The 18,965-nt window shown below is 30.5% G+C and overlaps 4 protein-coding genes across 13 annotated transcripts; 2 read left to right on the forward strand and 2 right to left on the reverse strand.

Moving 5' to 3' along the window:
- Positions 1–159: 159 nt before the first annotated feature.
- On the reverse strand, positions 160–1,633 carry LOC143144398 (prenylated Rab acceptor protein 1-like). Of its 2 annotated transcripts, none has more exons than XM_076306756.1 (4): positions 1,441–1,633; positions 886–1,083; positions 619–818; positions 160–540 (listed from the first exon to the last, which is right to left on the reverse strand). In XM_076306756.1, the coding sequence occupies exons 1-4, from the start codon at positions 1,509–1,511 to the stop codon at positions 434–436; spliced, it is 576 nt and encodes a 191-aa protein (XP_076162871.1). In that variant the 5' UTR covers positions 1,512–1,633; the 3' UTR covers positions 160–433. The 2 variants fall into 2 exon arrangements, with proteins under 2 accessions (XP_076162871.1, XP_076162870.1); XM_076306755.1 differs by having other exon boundaries at positions 177–540; positions 886–1,119.
- A 467-nt stretch (positions 1,634–2,100) lies between these two features.
- Positions 2,101–6,970, forward strand: LOC143144295 (wee1-like protein kinase). 2 transcript variants are annotated; one of them, XM_076306574.1, is made up of 6 exons: positions 2,101–2,226; positions 2,718–3,071; positions 3,143–3,460; positions 4,728–5,046; positions 5,200–6,082; positions 6,198–6,970. In XM_076306574.1, the coding sequence occupies exons 3-6, from the start codon at positions 3,208–3,210 to the stop codon at positions 6,510–6,512; spliced, it is 1,770 nt and encodes a 589-aa protein (XP_076162689.1). In that variant the 5' UTR covers positions 2,101–2,226; positions 2,718–3,071; positions 3,143–3,207; the 3' UTR covers positions 6,513–6,970. The 2 variants fall into 2 exon arrangements, with proteins under 2 accessions (XP_076162689.1, XP_076162690.1); XM_076306575.1 differs by lacking the exons at positions 2,101–2,226; positions 2,718–3,071 and having other exon boundaries at positions 3,090–3,460.
- A 2,464-nt stretch (positions 6,971–9,434) lies between these two features.
- LOC143144537 (sodium/bile acid cotransporter 7-B) lies at positions 9,435–15,507 on the forward strand. 7 transcript variants are annotated; one of them, XM_076307046.1, is made up of 7 exons: positions 9,435–9,629; positions 10,128–10,222; positions 10,363–10,511; positions 10,590–10,816; positions 10,894–11,037; positions 11,138–11,387; positions 11,592–12,109. In XM_076307046.1, exons 3-7 carry the CDS (start codon positions 10,376–10,378, stop codon positions 11,834–11,836), a joined length of 1,002 nt encoding a protein of 333 aa, XP_076163161.1. In that variant the 5' UTR covers positions 9,435–9,629; positions 10,128–10,222; positions 10,363–10,375; the 3' UTR covers positions 11,837–12,109. The 7 variants fall into 7 exon arrangements, 6 of the variants coding, with proteins under 6 accessions (XP_076163161.1, XP_076163159.1, XP_076163160.1 ...); XM_076307044.1 differs by having other exon boundaries at positions 10,001–10,222; positions 11,592–12,108; XM_076307045.1 differs by having other exon boundaries at positions 10,063–10,222; positions 11,592–12,108.
- On the reverse strand, positions 13,455–18,488 carry Swm (Zinc finger protein swm). 2 transcript variants are annotated; one of them, XM_076307042.1, is made up of 10 exons: positions 18,303–18,488; positions 17,088–17,206; positions 16,710–17,007; positions 16,469–16,630; positions 16,023–16,381; positions 15,667–15,915; positions 14,989–15,504; positions 14,114–14,880; positions 13,784–14,038; positions 13,455–13,593 (listed from the first exon to the last, which is right to left on the reverse strand). In XM_076307042.1, exons 1-10 carry the CDS (start codon positions 18,359–18,361, stop codon positions 13,513–13,515), a joined length of 2,865 nt encoding a protein of 954 aa, XP_076163157.1. In that variant the 5' UTR covers positions 18,362–18,488; the 3' UTR covers positions 13,455–13,512. The 2 variants fall into 2 exon arrangements, with proteins under 2 accessions (XP_076163157.1, XP_076163156.1); XM_076307041.1 differs by having other exon boundaries at positions 14,114–14,901.
- Positions 18,489–18,965: the final 477 nt, after the last annotated feature.

Genomic DNA, 18,965 nt, shown 5'->3' on the forward strand with positions numbered 1-18,965 from the left:
ATTCTTACATAGGATTTAAACTTTAAATCATTATGAGTCTTGATTATTGATAAAAATATAATTATCACAAATAATCCAAATAATATATTTAAAATTTTGATTATAAACGCAAATATTTTATTCTTTGTTAAACATTCATAGTACAAAATTATTCTTTGGTCTTGACATACATATTACATACAATATAAATGATCAATCCAATCCAATATATGTATGTGTGTAATTTAATATCATTCTTACTATTTAATAATAATAAAATACATGAATTCTTTACAGAAATTATATCTTACAAATATTTTAATAATATGACAATTTATGTAAACATAGAATATTTTACATTATCTATATAAGTCTTCAATCGCTTTTTTATGTTAACTTTTTTTAAGATTAAGTTATACATTTTTTCTTATGTACAACTGTTACAATATACAGATCATATTTCTTGCATAACTAAAGAATTGAGTTCATCTTCTCCTGGGCATAATACTGAATCAATATTATAAAATGCTGCATGCAGGGTTATTAAAAACCAAGATACTCCTAAAACATAATTTATACATGTTAATTTATTTAATATTCGAGCACAATTTTCATTTGAATTATATTTGTTTTACTCACCAAGCACCCAGAAAAGTGCTGCACCAGCACCTACTAAATAAAATATTGGTAATGAACAGATTCCAACCAAAGAATATACTTGAGCTAGTGTTAATTTATGATTTAATATCATAAGTTCCTGTTTAGCATGACGTTGTGAAACTTTGTAACATGTTCCTAGAGATGCTGCAACAGCGAGCAGCAACAGTGGTGAAGTAATCCTAATATTTGATTTGTATTATTTTTAGGATAAAAATATTTTACATTTAAAAATAAATAACAACTTACAAACAATATATAACTAGACCGATAAAGACGAATAAATAATTGCTTTGGAAATATTCAATATTCCTCACAATTCTTTTACTGAATCTTGGTAAACTAGGTGGAGGTCTAATATTGCTTGTGTTGAGAAACAAAGACCATGGTCTGATATTAACTGTTCGATGTTGAATCCATTCATGAGCTTGCGGGTATCCTATATGGCTAAGTGAAAATTGTGGTATCTGTAGAAATTCAAGCCTAAATGACAAAATGCATTGTTTGTATAAAATGTCATCAGTACTATTATTATTATTATAGATTATAAACAGTATACAATTGTTCATATAGCAACCCATTACTAGATTAATACATTTGGATCTATAGTTTTCAAATGTGAATAATGTAATTCATTTAAACAAGATTTGTTTTAAAAAAAAAATGCAATCTCAAATGAGTTGTTAACAGGATGTGACAAGATCATCGAGATAGTAACATGATCAAAATTCCATTTCTCTATAGGTTAGACAACAACATATGAAATCTTATCGTCGACTCATTAAATCCATTTTTTATCATTACCCGCTGCCAGATTTTTGTTTTTGCTGGTTTATTTGCATATCACCCGCGATCTCGATTTCCACGTCTGCCATCCTCCTTATTTTACTGTTTGTACCTTTGAAAATGATCAACGTGTAACAAAGAGACTACTACTATACTTCTATACTTTTTTTGTTAGTCCTGCACTCCCACCGCGTGGTATCTGCAGCCTTGTTTTAGAAAACATTATATAGTCTTGCAGTATCACATGAATGTAGCTTTAAGATCACGTGATAACGACATTTAAATAAGAGCGAAATTCAAAAGGCAAACAATATTTGAATAGTTAACTGGAAATATATATATATATATAACTGGGTTGAGGACAGAATCACTAATTTTTCATTTAAGCACATGCATTTTTTAGAGTGTTTTCTGTTTTTTGAAAACAGTTAATTTCTTGAAATTCATAATTTTACAATTAGAAAGATCATAAGTTTTGTTCAAGGGTTGTTTACCCGCTTTTTCGGTTTGATGTGTTTTTTCCTACAAGCATGTAGCGTTGACAAAACGCAATATTGAAGCGTGCCTCCGCCAGCTCCGCCTCCAGGGATCAGGAAGAGGAGGGGAGATACGAAGTAGGCAGTAAAATTCCCATCATATCGCACATCGAACTACTATGTTACCCCCACCATCATGTACTGCTGACACCAACACACTCAACGTTCGCACATACAAACGCTACAGGTTGCAGCTGCTCGATAAAAATTCTTTCACTGCCTCCTTCGTAAAACTTCTTTCACGAAAAGGGCTCTTTGTTTGGATAAGGTAAAGACGTAAAAGATTTTTCTTGCCTTGCGTGAGCTTGGATGCTTTCATTCAACAAACGTAAAGAAGACAATTTTATCTTGCTTTTTTTTGGTGCGTTACATATATTCACTGCATGCTATTTTTTGTTATTGAGTGCTTCCTTCGAATTGAACATTTCACTTTGTCGTTCATCGGGAAATCAGAATATATACTGTTTTGTCTAGATTTCTCAAGTCTCGGAGTGTATAAAAAAAAAAACAAAATACTATTTAAAGTTTTACAGATTTTTTTTTAATTTGTCGAACAATGTAAGCGTATTAATTTAAACTAATTTTACGATTTGTTCTAGCAATGATATATTCCTCATGAAACCTCATTATTTTGTAAAATTTGGATTCGATTCAGCTTTAAGTGATAAATATTTACAAACTAATTAATTTATACATTGTAACTATACATTAACAATCAATTATTAATAACATTATAGTGCATTGTTTTATATGTTTCAGAAGCATGAAATTTTTGAATGGTAAATGAGGTCATTGGTGTAGAGGTAAACTTTGTTTTCATCGATTATTTGTTAGGAGATCATCATCGCTTATTTTAAAGCGTCCTTCGATCTTGGCCGAACTTTCAAAGAAGAAAGCGTGATACAAATTTTTTAGAATTTACTGCGAATGGTCTCACCCTCGAAAAGTAGGTGCAGATGACGCTACTATGTACCACCATTGTGAGGAATCACAACCAATAGGAGAGTACGTTACATCGAATTGAATAGACTCCCACTTTTAAGGAAGCCTCTGATTGGACTTTCATAATTTCCCAAGTAACATCGGGCCACCCGCCATAACGAACGTAGCGTGGTACGAGCGATTGTTTGAATGAACGTGTTCAAACGTAATTGACAGGATTTTATAATTAATATCGATTTCAGTTCAGCATACGCAGTGTACACGAGACAGTTGCATGCACGGGAACTTATGGTGACAGTTTGAAGTCATGGAAGTCGCGCAGAAGTTGCATTTCGACGCATGCGACATTCAGGACGAGGAACTGAATATCAGCTGTCGTACAAACAGTTCCGGTTGTGATGTTGACGATATTTTAGATTCTTCAGCGGAGGATATTGGATGTTCACCATCACTTCAACCGAGAAAGTTATCATTTAGTAATACGATGGACTGTAGTGATAGTGAAAGTAATCAAACGATACCAGTTAATAATAACAAAACTCCAATCAGCAACGTGACAGGTTAGTACACTTTTAAATTTTATACTATTTATGATTTGTTTTTATACAATATTTTGGTTGCAACGTACTTTTAAGAGTATTATGTACTGTCAGATACCTCTTGTTTGTAGATAGTTTTCAATTAAAAGTGATAAATTCATTTTCAAAGTTTCACATTTTTGAATATTTTGTACTGCATGATATTGTTTTTTAAGTATTTTGATTATTTTTTTCTGTGTCTTTATATAATGTTTTGAATTTTCTACATAAATTTTTGTTTGTTTTGATGTTATTCGTTTATTATGTGCATTACATTTAAGCACTTTGTGTTTAGATTATTGACTTCTAATGTTAAAATATTTATTAGTGTGGAAATTTGTTTAAGACTAGATTGTAAATTGTATTAATGTTTAAAACATATGATTGTAATGCATGGTGTTGAAAAATTGATATTATTGTTGGACAATTGTTTTGCATCATGCATATGTGAATGCCTAAGAAAATGTTTAAAAAGTAGTCAATAAAAGTAATTGAACCATGTACTGACAGTATTTTAGATCTTAATCATTTATTTGTATATTATATTAAAATATTAATGTATTATGTGTGTTTGTATATATAATCCCATGCAATTATCAAATCAAGTTGACAAAAAAAGTATACACTCAGGTTGCAGTTTCAATTTTTATCTGCATTTATTTATTACTTTATCTTAACCATACAAATTCTTGTCATTTTTAATAAGCAGTATTGATGTTAATCATATTTTTATATACAATTATTGTTTCAGTACATATTTATTTTTAGGTATAACTTTTTAAATAAATAGAAACATACATGTAATTATACTTAAATAAGGAAGCACATTAATTTAATTTGCAAAATTAAGTTTATTTTGTTCATTTTTTTCACGAATGATTAAACAATAATAGAAGATACTAAAATTTTTCTTTTAATGTTACCTTTTATTGTTTCATTAATTGGTTTTTATAGAATTATTATTCATTCTCTTTAAAAAAAATTGAAGTCGAATTTTTAATGAACTAATTCATTCTTTCACTGAAGAAAAATTTTAAATGTAAGTAATTTCAAACAATTTTAATTGTAAAAGAAGCTACATTAGAAAATAGTTTATAAAAACAAGAAATGAAAATTATATCTGAAAAATTAAAGCACTAAAAAAACTTGATATTGATGTATTTTTAAATTTGTACTGTATACAATTTTTTACCGTTTAAAAGTTAAGTTTTTTGAATCTGTTAAATAGTTTTGATAACTTTCATTACAGGTACATCAAGGATTAGAATTCCTCCTCGTGAAAATACATGTGCACAAAAAATGTCAATGGCATTTAGTCCGCCTTATAAGCGTGTTAGAGCTTTACGTCTTTTTGACTCACCTGCTACTCCTAAAACTTTAATGGAGAAGAGCACAATGCATACTCCATTTCCTTCCAAATGTACTAGACTATTTGTATTAGACAAACCAAAACCCTGTAATTATCAAAACAAATCTGACAAACCTGCAGCAAATGTAAATCCTTTTACACCAAATGGAATGTTGTTAACCGCAAGGAAGCGTACTAGATCTAAACGTAGTCTCAATGGGTGAGTAGAAATATGCAAATGACCAAAATAAATAGTGCAGCATTAAGTAAAACAATAAAGTTAATAGTGCCGTTGATTTATATAAAATTAAAAATTGTATTATTTTCTCATACAACATTTATCTAATACATTAATTTTTTTGTTTGAAATTAGCTCTCCTGATATTCAGATTCCAAAGTTTGATCTTGCTGATTCTGATGACTCAGATAATGAAATAGAACAAGCTACAAAGCGTGTAGCACTGCAAGATTCTAATATTCCTAGATACCATCAAGAATTCCATGAACTTGGATTAATTGGTACAGGTGAATTTGGTTCAGTTTACAAGTGTATCAATCGATTGGATGGGTGCACTTATGCTATTAAAAAGAGTATTAAACCTGTTGCTGGAAGTATTAACGAAAAAAATGCGTTAAATGAAGTGTATGCCCATGCTGTCCTTGGCAAACATCAACACGTTGTACGATACTATTCGGCTTGGGCAGAAGATAATCACATGATTATTCAAAATGAATATTGTAATGGCGGTAGCTTAGCAGATGCTATTACCAATTTAGAAAAGGAAAATAAGCATTTTACTGAAGTGGAAGTGCGACAACTTGTACTACATGTTGCTGAAGGTTTAAGATACATTCATAGTATGCAATTAGTACATATGGATATCAAACCAGGAAACATTTTTATTTCAAAAGAAAAAAGGTTACTAGCAGTTAATTATGATTCAGCAGATGATGGATTCGATGAAGAAGAAACTGTTGAAGAAGAAATTACATATAAAATAGGTGATTTAGGTCATGTTACGTCTGTTAATAACCCTCAAGTTGAAGAAGGAGATTGCAGATATCTACCAACAGAGATTTTACGTGAAGACTTCAGTCACTTACCGAAAGCTGATATTTTTGCTTTGGGATTAACTGTTTATGAATCAGGTGGTGGAGGTCCATTACCTAAAAATGGGCCTGAGTGGCATGACATTAGGAATGGAAATTTGAAGGAATTACCGCATTACAGCCGTGATCTTAATGAATTACTTAAAGTAAGTATTCTTAAAAGGATTTGTTTATTTTATATAATTTAGCAAATTTTCTGGTTAAAAATGTATAAAAAACTATTATTCTGTAATTTTAATGACGCGTTTATGTTCATTATAGCTAATGATTCATCCAAATCCTGAAATGAGACCTTCAGCGGTGTGTCTCATTCAACACAGAGTACTATGTCCATTTGGAAATAAAACGAAAGCTCAACTTCGACGGGAACTAAATGCAGAAAAACTAAAGAATGAAATTTTATCAAAACAATTGCAAGAAGCAGCTAAATGCCTAAAAACTATTGCTCCAAACGTAGCGGCAATTAATAATTCAATGAATGCTGGAGGCTATAAATTGAGACCAACGCCGACCAGAACTTCATCTCGGGTAGTGGGTAAAAAAGTCAACCGAAGTAATAGCACTACAAATTTTTAAATCTTCTGTGTTATATTTGTGTCGGACTAAAGGAAGGTTGGGAAGGGGTAAAGGTGCTTATAAGGAATAAACGATTCTTTTAAGTGCCTTGATATTGTGATATGAATTAACTGTAGTTTATAAGTGAAAATATGGTCAATATTTGATGATATGAGAATACAAGAATGATATGCAGAGTGAAATTGCATGATAGTCACGGGTAAACTTTCTTGCCGCGATGAAGGTATTACATTCATAAAACAAGTATAAATTACAGAAAACAATTATAAACAGGTAACTTTTCAGTTATTTACATTTTACATTTCATCACTACTTAAATTTAATGATGGGTAATACAGTAATTTGATACTGTTAATCTGTGTATATTGTATATATAAAATTTAGAAAGTGTCCAATAATTATTGCTAGTGTTCATCATTATCTTATATGGTACATACAATTTTTAAAAAAATCTTATTCTTTACAAAGAATAATTTTATTACATATTTCACCATGTGCCTTTATTGTTTCTTCTTGTAACATTTTTACTTGCGTATTTTGTACAATTACAATATACATTTACTTTACAATATTTTCAATTTTTTAGTTTAATCAACAGTATTATAAAAAGAGAAACATTAAAAAAAGAAAAGTAAATATTTTTAACATTGGTTACTATTTAATGTTTTGACATATCATTGTGTAGTATTTCTGTTTCTTTTCATTTTTGTTTGAAAATTACTGCAGTAAATAAGTGGAAATGCTAACAGTTGACTGCAACAAATTATTTGTTATAAATACATTGTATTTTTATATATTGATATTTACATCTACCAATAATTCAATATTGTATACTGCCTAGTGTTTAATTACTAATACGTCTGTATTATCCATCGTTTGTTATTTTCAAGTTATTTTCTTGTCAAAATATTTGGTTCACTATTTTTCTTTCTTTGTTTATTGAGATTGTCATACCTAAACAGAAGACTGTTATTTTAAATATGTCATATTGATTAATTTTGATACTTCTTCACAGTATGAACTCCATAGATTTTAAGGAGTTATATTTTTTAATATGATAACGAAATATTGATATTACTTATTGTTCTGCATGTATATATGTATTCTTGATACCATAGAAAGGTAATCATCTTTCATTTACTAGAACTGATAGCCAATCTTATAGAGCTTCATCCAAGCATATTTCCTAGCCCTAAGAATTTCAATTTCACTCTGTGTATGCTTTATATGAAAGAATAATAACTCTTAAAATCATAAGTGATTAGGGAGTGACCTTTTGAACGTAAAATGTTTTAAGTTTAAATTATTTTTATAATATTTTTTTTAGTACTATTGTCTTTGGCGTGCTCTGGATTTCGTATTATACAATTTTCTCTCGTGTTTTTATTATATATATTGAATAAATACTGATGTTTAATAATCCGCGTTTCTAGTGTAGATGGTACTATTGATTAGGTGTTCCTTATTTTATTTACTAATATAAAATTCACAAGAAACATACATTCACTTCATTTATCTGAAGATACTGGTATATTTTCCATGTTGGACAAATTATCAATGAACTTTTCTACTCAATTTTTTTTCTTGTAACAAATCCTATTTCTTGATCAGGAATGTTAAAGAATAATGGTTCATTATGGTGTAGTGAATTTGTTGATCCATATCATACAAAAATGCGTTTGATGAATATCCTTGTTCTTTAAAGTGACATTAGTTAGATGCCTTATGTAAAATCACGATTTCTAGCTAACAAAAACAAATTAAAGTCTTTATATGTACCTTAATTAATATTTTCGTGTCACTGAGCATGCTAATATGTGATCTTTTATATTTGCGTTACTGAAGTATTTCGATATTTATATTAAAATGGTATAGCATGTGTAATGCTTTGCATTACTGTTTACAAAAATTGAAAGAAATATTTGGACAGCACTTTGTAATATCATGAGTAACTTTGTTGTAGTTTGCGATACAAACTACTTGTGTTTTTTATTTGCCATATGAAGATCTTTAAACAAGGTCTATTAAAAATTTTCTGTTGCATTGACAAAGTGTTGAAAGGTAATGCGATTGAATGTTAACTCTCCTGAGTTTTGTAACTTATGTGTAACCTCGTTTACCAACCAATGTTATGTATTTAGTCATAGACCGCGATATGTATAAAAGTTACGAACTAATGTAAGAAAAATGTGAATAATCGATAAAAAAGCGGTTTAAGCTTCTAAATGTGTGCCAGGAAGGGTGGACCCCGACTTATGGCATTAAGGTATGTGGTAATATGCCACATTTACATACACTGTGAACTGTTGTTTCATTAATCTTATTATTATATTATTAATATTATTATAATAAATGATAATTAACGAACTGACTTTCTTTAGTTATTCATTTTTACATTTCTTAAAAAGTAATGCTAGTTTAAACATTTTTAAAATAATGTAAACATAAAATTCATTCAAACTGACCACAGTATGACTTAAATAATGTAACAATTTTAATTATTAAGTATAGATATTTGAATTATTAAAATTCAAGTTTGACTATTCTCAATTGTATTCCAGAAAACATGAGGAAGGAAATATAAATTTTTATTTAATAGAAAATATTTAGTTAAGAAACATATACTTTATATTATAATTGAATGTATAGTTGCACACATGTTTTCTAAACTCAATTATTAAATTCAATGTAGTTTTAATAATTTCGTGGTATCGAAATGGAAAGTTCATTTTTTCCACAGATTCCGATGCTAGTGATATAGAATCTAGAACTGTTAACCACGCATGTGCGAGAGAACGAAAGTTGACAGTATTACTATCTTGTTTACTTTTTCCCAATTATATGTATATAGATACACATTAGATATAATGTAGTGAATAACGACACGTTGTTCAGTATTGCTTTCACGGGACAGTTGAATATTAAATGCAGTAACGTTTAATACGATTAAAAATTTACATGCAAAATTAACTGTTTTTAATGTTATTGAAATATTTCATAAAAATGACAAATAATAATAAATGTAAATCTTGGATTTATTTCTCGTAATCGAAATAGTTTCTCTACCCGTTGCTTATAAAATTTTCAGATTTAAACATCTGTCAGTGTACAATACGTGTAAATACATACATATAATAATTATATATTAATATTTAAAATTAAATTCAATTGGCACAAAGCACTGTTATTTTATACAATTTTTTGCAATTGCATAAAGTCACTAAGAGAATATGCTACAAATCTTAGTTTCATTTGTTTGCAATTAATGATGAAAATAACTAATATTTACGTTGTAGCACATGTTTTATATCTTACTGCATTCAGAATTTTACAAATAATGCTTTAACTTAGGCGCATCTATTCTTTAATTTCTACTTAATCTTGTACTAAAATTATTAGGTAAAATACTCCTACAGGGATTATAGTAGTAAAACATTATAGTATAGACTAGTTTATAAGAGAATGATTGTAGATATTATGTTTAATAGATATTGTTAGAATACTATAAACAATAAGATATGCTTGCTTCAGTTAATTATAACATTTTAAGCATGTTGAAATAGGTTTAGACCTATAATATTTCATCCAAGCGTGCACGCACAAAATCTTTTAAAGGAGACTGCATGAAACATTTCTAAAGAAGAACCAGAAAAATGCTGCATTGGTTGAACTTACTCGTAGGCCAATACACTCTAATTTTTACAAAAATGGTTCGAATCCTCTTTATTGTTATAACATTTCTTCAAAGTATATATCATGTTTCATTCTTAATTACTTTGTTATTTATGTTTACAATAATAAGATAGCTATTTTATAATTTAAATTTGTTAAAATATTTAAATTATTGCAGACATTTCTTGACAATGTATCCAAAATATATACAAAAAGGTCAGCAAAGAAAAAGGCAAGGTGAACTTTTATATCGATATGGATACTTTTTATCAATGCTTTTGTGTATGATACTTGCATCTGTTAGACCACATTTGGGTAAAACTAATGGTACTGACAATGAAGCAATTATGTTTAGAATTATGCATAACAATTTATATCATATTATTTTTACATTATGTATTGTAGGTGTTTTTAATGGCAATATTATTATTCGATATTTTGCTGTGCCTTTAACATATCTAGAAGCAGGATTATTGTGTGATCCTAAATCTCTATATTTAACATTGAGCAATTACTCTCTTTTAATATTTACAATGATCTTCATGTACATTTTAATGCCTTCTTTGATGAAACTTGGAGTATGTTTATTGACTTATGCAGATGTTAATATATGGCTATTAAAGGGAATGGAAGTAAATAAATAAAAATAAAAGTATTCTTAGTAAAATTAAATGTACACATATTTATTATTATAATTCTCTCCTTTTAGGTACTTTACTGTATGCCACCTCCATTGAATACAAACCTTGTTTTATGTAGATTGGCACAGGCAGATTTGTCAACAAGTATTGTAATAACTTTGGTTTCTCATTTTGCAGGATTATTTATATCTCCTGTATTATTGTACTTTGTGGTAAATCATACGTTTGTTATTTATTACTGAATTTTAAATTAAGTGTACAATTTATTTTATAAACATTTTTTAATCAGAAAACATTTAATTTCTGTTACAGTTAGGAACATCCACACCTCCGTTGGTTGGTGTTAATGTAAAAGAAACCATTTACAGTACAATTGTACCATTAGTCATTGGTATTGTAATTCAGATCATTCTTTTGAAGTATGATTTTTGTTTCAAACTTAAATCACCATGGTTCTCTCAAGCATTATTATTAGCTACAGCATATCACTGGTTTTGCGATGCTGTTTCAGTGGATGCATCATCTTTACAAACCAGTGATGTATTATTATGTGTAGTCATTGGTAAGTTAACATGTACACTTGAGTAACCAGATAAATGTTTAATGTAAATTGTTGTAAACATTCTTGTACAATTTTGTTGCATGTATTTATATGGTTTAAATGTATCAAAACATTACTGACACGAATATGTCTGAGCACTTTAAGTGTATTAACATGTATGGTTTATATCAGTCCATTATGGTATTAGTATTTTTTATGTTCAAGCTTGCGTGGGACAACTGTTTGTTAGCTGCTTGTGTTGGATTTTGTGCTCTCGATGGTTAACTCGGAATATCTTACTAGCTGCACTTTTTACAAGTACACACAAGTCAGTTGGTCTTGGCAGCTGGGTTTTACGTGGTGTTTACCATGGTTCAGCTCATGGTCCGGCAGTGAATTTGCCACTCTCTATACTTCCAGTTGCACAATTATTATTAGGCAGTTTATTAGCTAGTTGGTTGTCTCCATAATATGAATATTATGCAGGCAATTTAAACAAATTCGTGTTTTTTAATTGTAATTATATTCCGTGTAAAATTGCATGCATATTCTACTTATTTTTCATTTTTTTTTTTTAAATTACATGTACTGTGTACTACCCTTTTTCATTTAGTATATTACTATCTTTATTAAAAAATAAGACTAAAAACATAAGTTGTTTGTTATAGCAATTTTAATTCTAATACACTTTGAAGTGTTTTTGTATGTATTAGTAGACCGTGAAAACAAAAAGCAAACAATTGTTCATATATTAAAGTCATTGCTTTCATTAGAAAATTTACAGGAACGTACTAAGAATTTTCTATTTTTTTTTTAATATGGTAGCTAAATTTTTGATTAAAATAATAATGAAATATATAATAAAAAATTAATTCTTATAAAAAATGTATTATAGTTTTTTTTTTAAACGAATTTTACTTATCTCAGTACACAAAAAATCAATCACTTCATGATTTTATACACTGTAGCACAGTTGCCTTAGAAAAGTTTTAATATTCAAACTCCAAATTAAGAAGAAAAGATTTCCTACTTATGTAGATTAAGATTTTTGAACATAATTTTTTAGAAAATTTAATGCATTTACATAGTTCAGTCATAATCTTTAAAAAATGGAATACTTAATAAGATATTGGGTAGGAGTTTACTCAAAATTATTTTCAAAATGTATCAAATAAGTTTATTCATATGTATAACGAAATGCCAAAGGCGTTGAAACATAGTCTGTGATTTTCTTTTTTCTAAAATTCGCGTAGAATGTATACGTGCTTCATTTATTGCGGAATTTAATACTTACCTTGAAAACTAATCTTAAGAATTCGTATGTAACAATTATATATTATTTTGTTTTCAGTATATATTGAAACAACTAGTGTAAAATTATGCACGAATAAGCTTTTTTTCGATTCTAATCAACTTAGCTTCATTGACATTTGATAAAAGGAAATCATGACAATTATACATTACACTGTACATCATTACAGGAACAATCTTTAAATATTACATCAAGTGAAAGTAAAAAAGAAAAATCAAATTACACTACTTCGAAGCGTTGTACGCTATATCTTATGTGGTAATTATATAATAAATTGTATTTGTATCTTACAAGTTATAAATATAGTTTCCTCACTTTCGATTGTAAAATTTCTGAAAATTATAAGTATCTACTTATTCTAAAAGTCTGTCTACTGTTATTATAGATATATCTTGAAAGAAATAACAAGAGACAATTCACAGTTCTACACACGAAAGAAAAGGACTTTGAATTCAGAATAAGATGTTTCCCATACAAAACATAGCGATTTTATTCTACAAATAATGGGATAAATTTGGTTAGTTTTTTTCTTGTTGTTGTTGGAAACTTGAATATCAGTTTTCTATTTTGCGACGCGCAACTCGGCACGGTATATACTTTTCATACCGTTATAACGCGCACACGCATATATTTAATAATATTAACAAATAGTGTAACACTCATGATAACGTGTATGAGCTCGTAACCTGACTCTTTCGTGAAAATCATGGCATTTGATGCATCAAACGACGGTGCAGCAGTGGCGCAGGTGCTGAGCATATATTGATTTGCCCAGATCATCACACAGTCATTGTAGCTGGTACCAAGTTTTTGTCACGAATAACGCTGACGCTGCTATCGCCGCCAGCTACGCGATTCACCATCTTCATCCTCCTCTTCTTCGTTCTCTTCGAGAAGTAATGCTTCTGCGTTAACCTGTTATAAATAAAATTTATCATATATACAATTTACAGAACAGTTTTGACTTCTTCAATTTCATGTTATTTCAAAGGAAACAGAAAATGTTAATTCGATTAAAATAAAATGAAATGAGTATAATTTTGTTCTTAAATACCTTTCAGACAAGAAATAACGTTATAATTAAATTCAAATCTTATGAACTCACTTCTAAATCAATCTCTTCATCGGTAGTAGGTGGTGCTTGTTCGGAACGTGAAGAAAGTTGTACAGATGTGTTTGTATTACTACCACCTCCGCCACGATGTAAATGATGCCCGGAAACCCATGTTATAGACAATAATCTATCCTGAAATGTGCGTCCTTTTACTAAAGCCACCTCGGCTTCTTTTCTTGATTTAAAATTGATTACAATTGAAGGCGTTGCATCATCTACTATTTGATTTACTATTTCTCCAAATTGCTGAAATTCCATTGATACAAATATTAATTATATAGAATAATGTGCATACACCTAGAAGAATAAATGAATATTTACTTGAAAATGTGCTAAAACTTCAGCCTTTTCTTCGGTTTCATAACCAGAGACTAGAAGACTTGTCGGTCTGTGATCTACCGAAACATGAGTAAAACTTCCTCTACCACGACCCCTATATGATAATGCATGGGTACCTCGTATAATTCTACTGGATCTTGTACCTCTACCAACAGCTGGACCTGCATTTAAACCCAACGCAGCAGCTTGAGCTCGTAATTCGTTTAATCTCTTCTGCAACTCTCCGGCGTCTTGTCCCTCTTGTTGTGCAGTCATTAAATCTAACTCGGCGTCTAAGATCTCTTTTTGAGTTTGTTCTCTGGATTTCGCTTGTGTCTTATTTCCACCAATTTGACCGTTCGCAGACAAATCCTTGCGTAAATTGTCGATAGACTGCTGCATAGTCTTTATCGTTGCCATAAGTGCATCTTTTTGTTCTGGATTTTTCTCGGCTTTGTCAATTAGTGCTCGAATTTCTATCAAATGCTTATCTAATAGTTCTTGTTTTCTCTTACGTAAGTCGGCGGTTAATTTTAATGCCTCTTTACGTTTCTTTTCCTGTTTCTTTTTTAAAGTTTCCTTAGCGGCTAATATTTCTTGTGTCTTTTTTATTGCAAGAAGTTTGTCTTCCCGAGTAGGAACAGTGGTGGTGGTTTTTGGCGATGTCGGAACCAAGCTTTGTGTAACTTGTTCTTCGGTCGAACGACGAGTAGGGATATACTCATTTTCTTCATTTTTCGCTGGCGCAGGTACGGCAGCACCCAATCGTTCTTTAACAGAAGGTCGACATCCTAAGTAAAATAAAGTCTTAGGTTATATTTGGAACATTTTTGTTCAGAACAAAATCTAATCAAATATGAACTTTAATACCAACTTACCTGGTGGTACGTTCTCAATAGCACCACCAGCTGTGTTATTGTTAACATTATTGTGCCAAAACACTTTGATAAATCTATTATTCAACACAGCCTCTGTACTTCTGTATGCAGCTTTTGCTTCAGTTGGTAGCTGGAAGGTAACTAATGCTCCTTCAGGATCTCCGCCGAAATTAACTTGGATATTTACAATTTTACCGAATTTTGAAAAGTGATTATTCAGTTGGGTTATATTGTTCAAGCTACGGGGAACCTTTTTTAGTTCCAAAGAACAGTTAGCTGGATTATGTACCACTCGTTGTTTTGGTCCAAGACGATTGAAATCGAATGCTTGTTTACGCTTTAATGGATTTGTTTGAGTATGCGTTATCTCAGATGAATTCGTATGCGGAATAACTGGTACACTAATTAGTTCCCTTTGACCCCGCCCATAAATTCCAGGTCCCGGCGGGGGATGCCTTCCCCACGGCATTCGAGGTTCCATACTTGGCGCATCTGGATTGTATTCAGCAAATGCATCTGTAGAAATTTGTTAAAACACTAATAAAATAAATAATATTTACTATAGTCAAACATTTTTCACATATTGATACAAAATATTTTCAATCTTTTTATTTTTACGTTATTTAATATTTTATTAACACATAAGAATATTAAATTTAACATTTAAAAAGTACTTACCCATGTTAGAATGGTGTTGATTTCTTAAATGAGGTGGAGGTAAACTTGCAAGAGGAAGGTGTTGAGGTGGGGCATTTCCATTAGGTCCTTGAGGTGGTTCTGGTACTGCTGTTACAGGTACAGTTCCTGGTGCTTGTGCACTATGCGGACCAAAGGTCAGAACGCGACTTAAAGCTACATCTTCTAATACAACTGGATCTGTACCGTGATCATAAGGGCACAAATCACCTCTCATGCAATATCCTTTTTCTGCAAGTATATATTCTCATCTTAGAAATTAAATGCTTCATAAACAATATCGTATTTACTGTTGTAATTATAATAATTTAAAGATCAATAATTTAAAAAATACAAACCATCGAAATCTCTGCATCTCCTCTTTGTTTGAAACCCTGGTTGGTTATTTGGTACACTAGAAGCAACAGCAACAACACTTTGAATTGACTGACTAGTAGTAGACAACCTCATGTCTACATCTCCATGATTACTGTCCTGTGTTGGAGTACCACCACCAGGACTTCCTTCAATTCTTTCCGTTCTGTCTACATCCATTCTTTCAGACCGATCTACCTTCTTACGATCTAACGATCTTGATCGAGATCTCGATCGAAGAGGTGTTGGAGACCTGTTTCTAAATCGTGCTCTGTGATCACGATTGTCAGGACCATCTCGTATCCTGGGTCGTATCGGCGAAGTACTACGACTCCTGCTTCGTCTGTGTGCAACATTTAATATTGTAGAGAAGAAAAAAGAAATTTATAAATTCAAGTACTTCATTAATCGATATAATGCTTTTACAGACCTTCTATCATGACGTCTTGTATTTGGTGGCGATTCATTTCTCCATGGCCGACTCCTATCGCGTTCTCGATCACGACGAATATGTTCTCTGCTTCTAGATCTACGTCTATCTCTCTCCCAGGAACGTGAACGTGATCTTGTTCTGGATCTCATTCTGCCACTTCTAAAGTATAAATAAGTTATACTTAAATAAAAATATTGTAGAAATTTTTCCTGTTCTTTATTATTTCGATTGAACTTACCGACTTCGTGAACGTTTCTCCTTTTCTTTGTCTATTTTTTCAGAGTCTGATTTCCTAGTTTCACGTTTACCTATTGCCATAGGTGCTGATCCATTTATTTGGAGGGGAGCAGGGGCATTTGTATTCACAGTAGTAACTGAAATTGTACTTTCAGCTATCTTTTCTGGTGCTAAAGCAGGTGGCGGTGGATTTACACCTGGTGGTGTCCCACCGCTATCTGGATCGTTCTTTGCAGGTGGAAGTATGTATTCTTGGGTCTCTAATGTTTTAAATAGCAATTCCACAAAGTTCTTTGTCTCTACAAACAAACCCCATGGTAAAACAATTAATTTACAACTTATGCAAATAATATTATCCTGATAATAAATATAAACGTACCATGTTGCAGAAATACATCGAGTTGTTCAACCATTCCACCACGTAATTCCTCCAATGTTTTATCCTTCTTAACTAAGGCGTATACATATTTTGCTAATGCAGCAGGATCTGCATCACAACTGCAAAGATAAATAAACAACATTAACATCTTATCCCAACAATTAAAAAACAACCATAGAAGTTTAATTTCTTTCATGTTTTAACATTTAAATTACAAATTAGTAAAGGATTATTAGAAAATGTTTTTAAATATATGAAAATTTAATATGACATATAATTATTAGATATTTCCATAGAGAATGCAGATTATATTTCTACAATGTCAGTTAATATATTTTAACATTCATAATTACATATTAATTTCAACAAAGTAAACAAATAATATATTAAGTTATATAAAAAACATTATTTTGATCAATCAATTGCAAATTAACATAATATAACTGTATTATTTGTGCAGATTATATAGTACAAAAAAAGAATTACATACTACTAAATCAATAAATTACAAGTATCTAAATAAAGTTAATTACATGTTTGTAATTAATGTATTTTATATTGATAATGAAATTACTTGTGATAATACAAAAAGTATAATACAACATATGTTAATAATTCAAACATATCTGACGCTCTTATAAATTTTCAACTACCTGGAATATCTTTTCTTTATATAATTTTCAACAACTATTAAGTTGTTTGTAGGGCAAATTTTATATCGGATGAATGAATACCTTTAATAAAGATTAATTTTCAGAGATGATATTATGTTTCAGTTGATTATTACTGTCAACAAATCATTATGGAATAAACCAATCCCTAAAATTATTTATGTGAAAAAATTATGAAATAAAAAGGATCACTCTCTTATAATACTAGAGAAAATATGCATAAAATTAATGTTTCGAAACAAAATTTGGCAAAATTAACTATTCTACTCCTAATTATTCGAAATGCGTTCACTACAAAATACATGAGAAATACATCATGAACAGGCATATTGTTGTTCCGCTGATTGTTACCAAAAGCACGATCAATTTGGCGCGGTAACGCTGTCTGAGAAGATCTATCGAAGATCATTTAGAAACAGACGAAGTACCACACGTAAATATAAATCTGCATGGGGTATAAAGCATAGCACATGTACGGCCATTTACAACATCAAATGCATACACATACACCTAAAACTGTACTCGGGCAAGCTGGCCTACTTACAGCGGCTCCAAGACGGCGGTGAGCCACGCCTTGAATTGATCTGGATTCTCTATTATCATTTTTAGCGAATACGCGACGAAAAACACATGGAACTTTTCAAAGACACACGTTAATTACACAATTTCTGGGCGGGAATAAGTACTCTCCTAAGTAAAGACAGTCGCCATTCTGAAATCTCACTCCTATACACGCAGTGTTCACATAGATAGACACTTCGCTTCTAGAAAATGTCACAGGAGTCGCTGGCGTTACTCGTCAAATAGGTTAGTTACGCTCGCTAGTTTGTCAACATAGAGTGTGTAGAATGTAGTTATGCATGCGACGGCTTTGATTCTTTTGTAGCGAATTTTAGTGCATTTAGGGACACCTATAGAAAAGTTTCTGTGTCGATTTTAAACGTCTCAGTATTACTACGTTTACACTTTAATTTATGTCGAAGTTATAACTCAATGTTATAACTACTGACGCTAAATGCCGTATAAATGCTATTTTACGATCAAGTTATTACATTTATGAATATGTTTACACGGCTTCTACTTTGACGTAATAACGCTGATGTTGTAACTCCTATTTAACTGAGTACGCGTTTGCATGTCCAGACTTATATTATTTCCACCAAGTTAAAATAGCGTAACAACTTTCGAGTAAAATGAGCGAGTTAAG

The sequence above is a fragment of the Ptiloglossa arizonensis genome, chromosome 3 (genome assembly GCF_051014685.1).
Source record: "Ptiloglossa arizonensis isolate GNS036 chromosome 3, iyPtiAriz1_principal, whole genome shotgun sequence".
NCBI classification, from domain to species: Eukaryota; Metazoa; Arthropoda; class Insecta; order Hymenoptera; family Colletidae; genus Ptiloglossa; species Ptiloglossa arizonensis.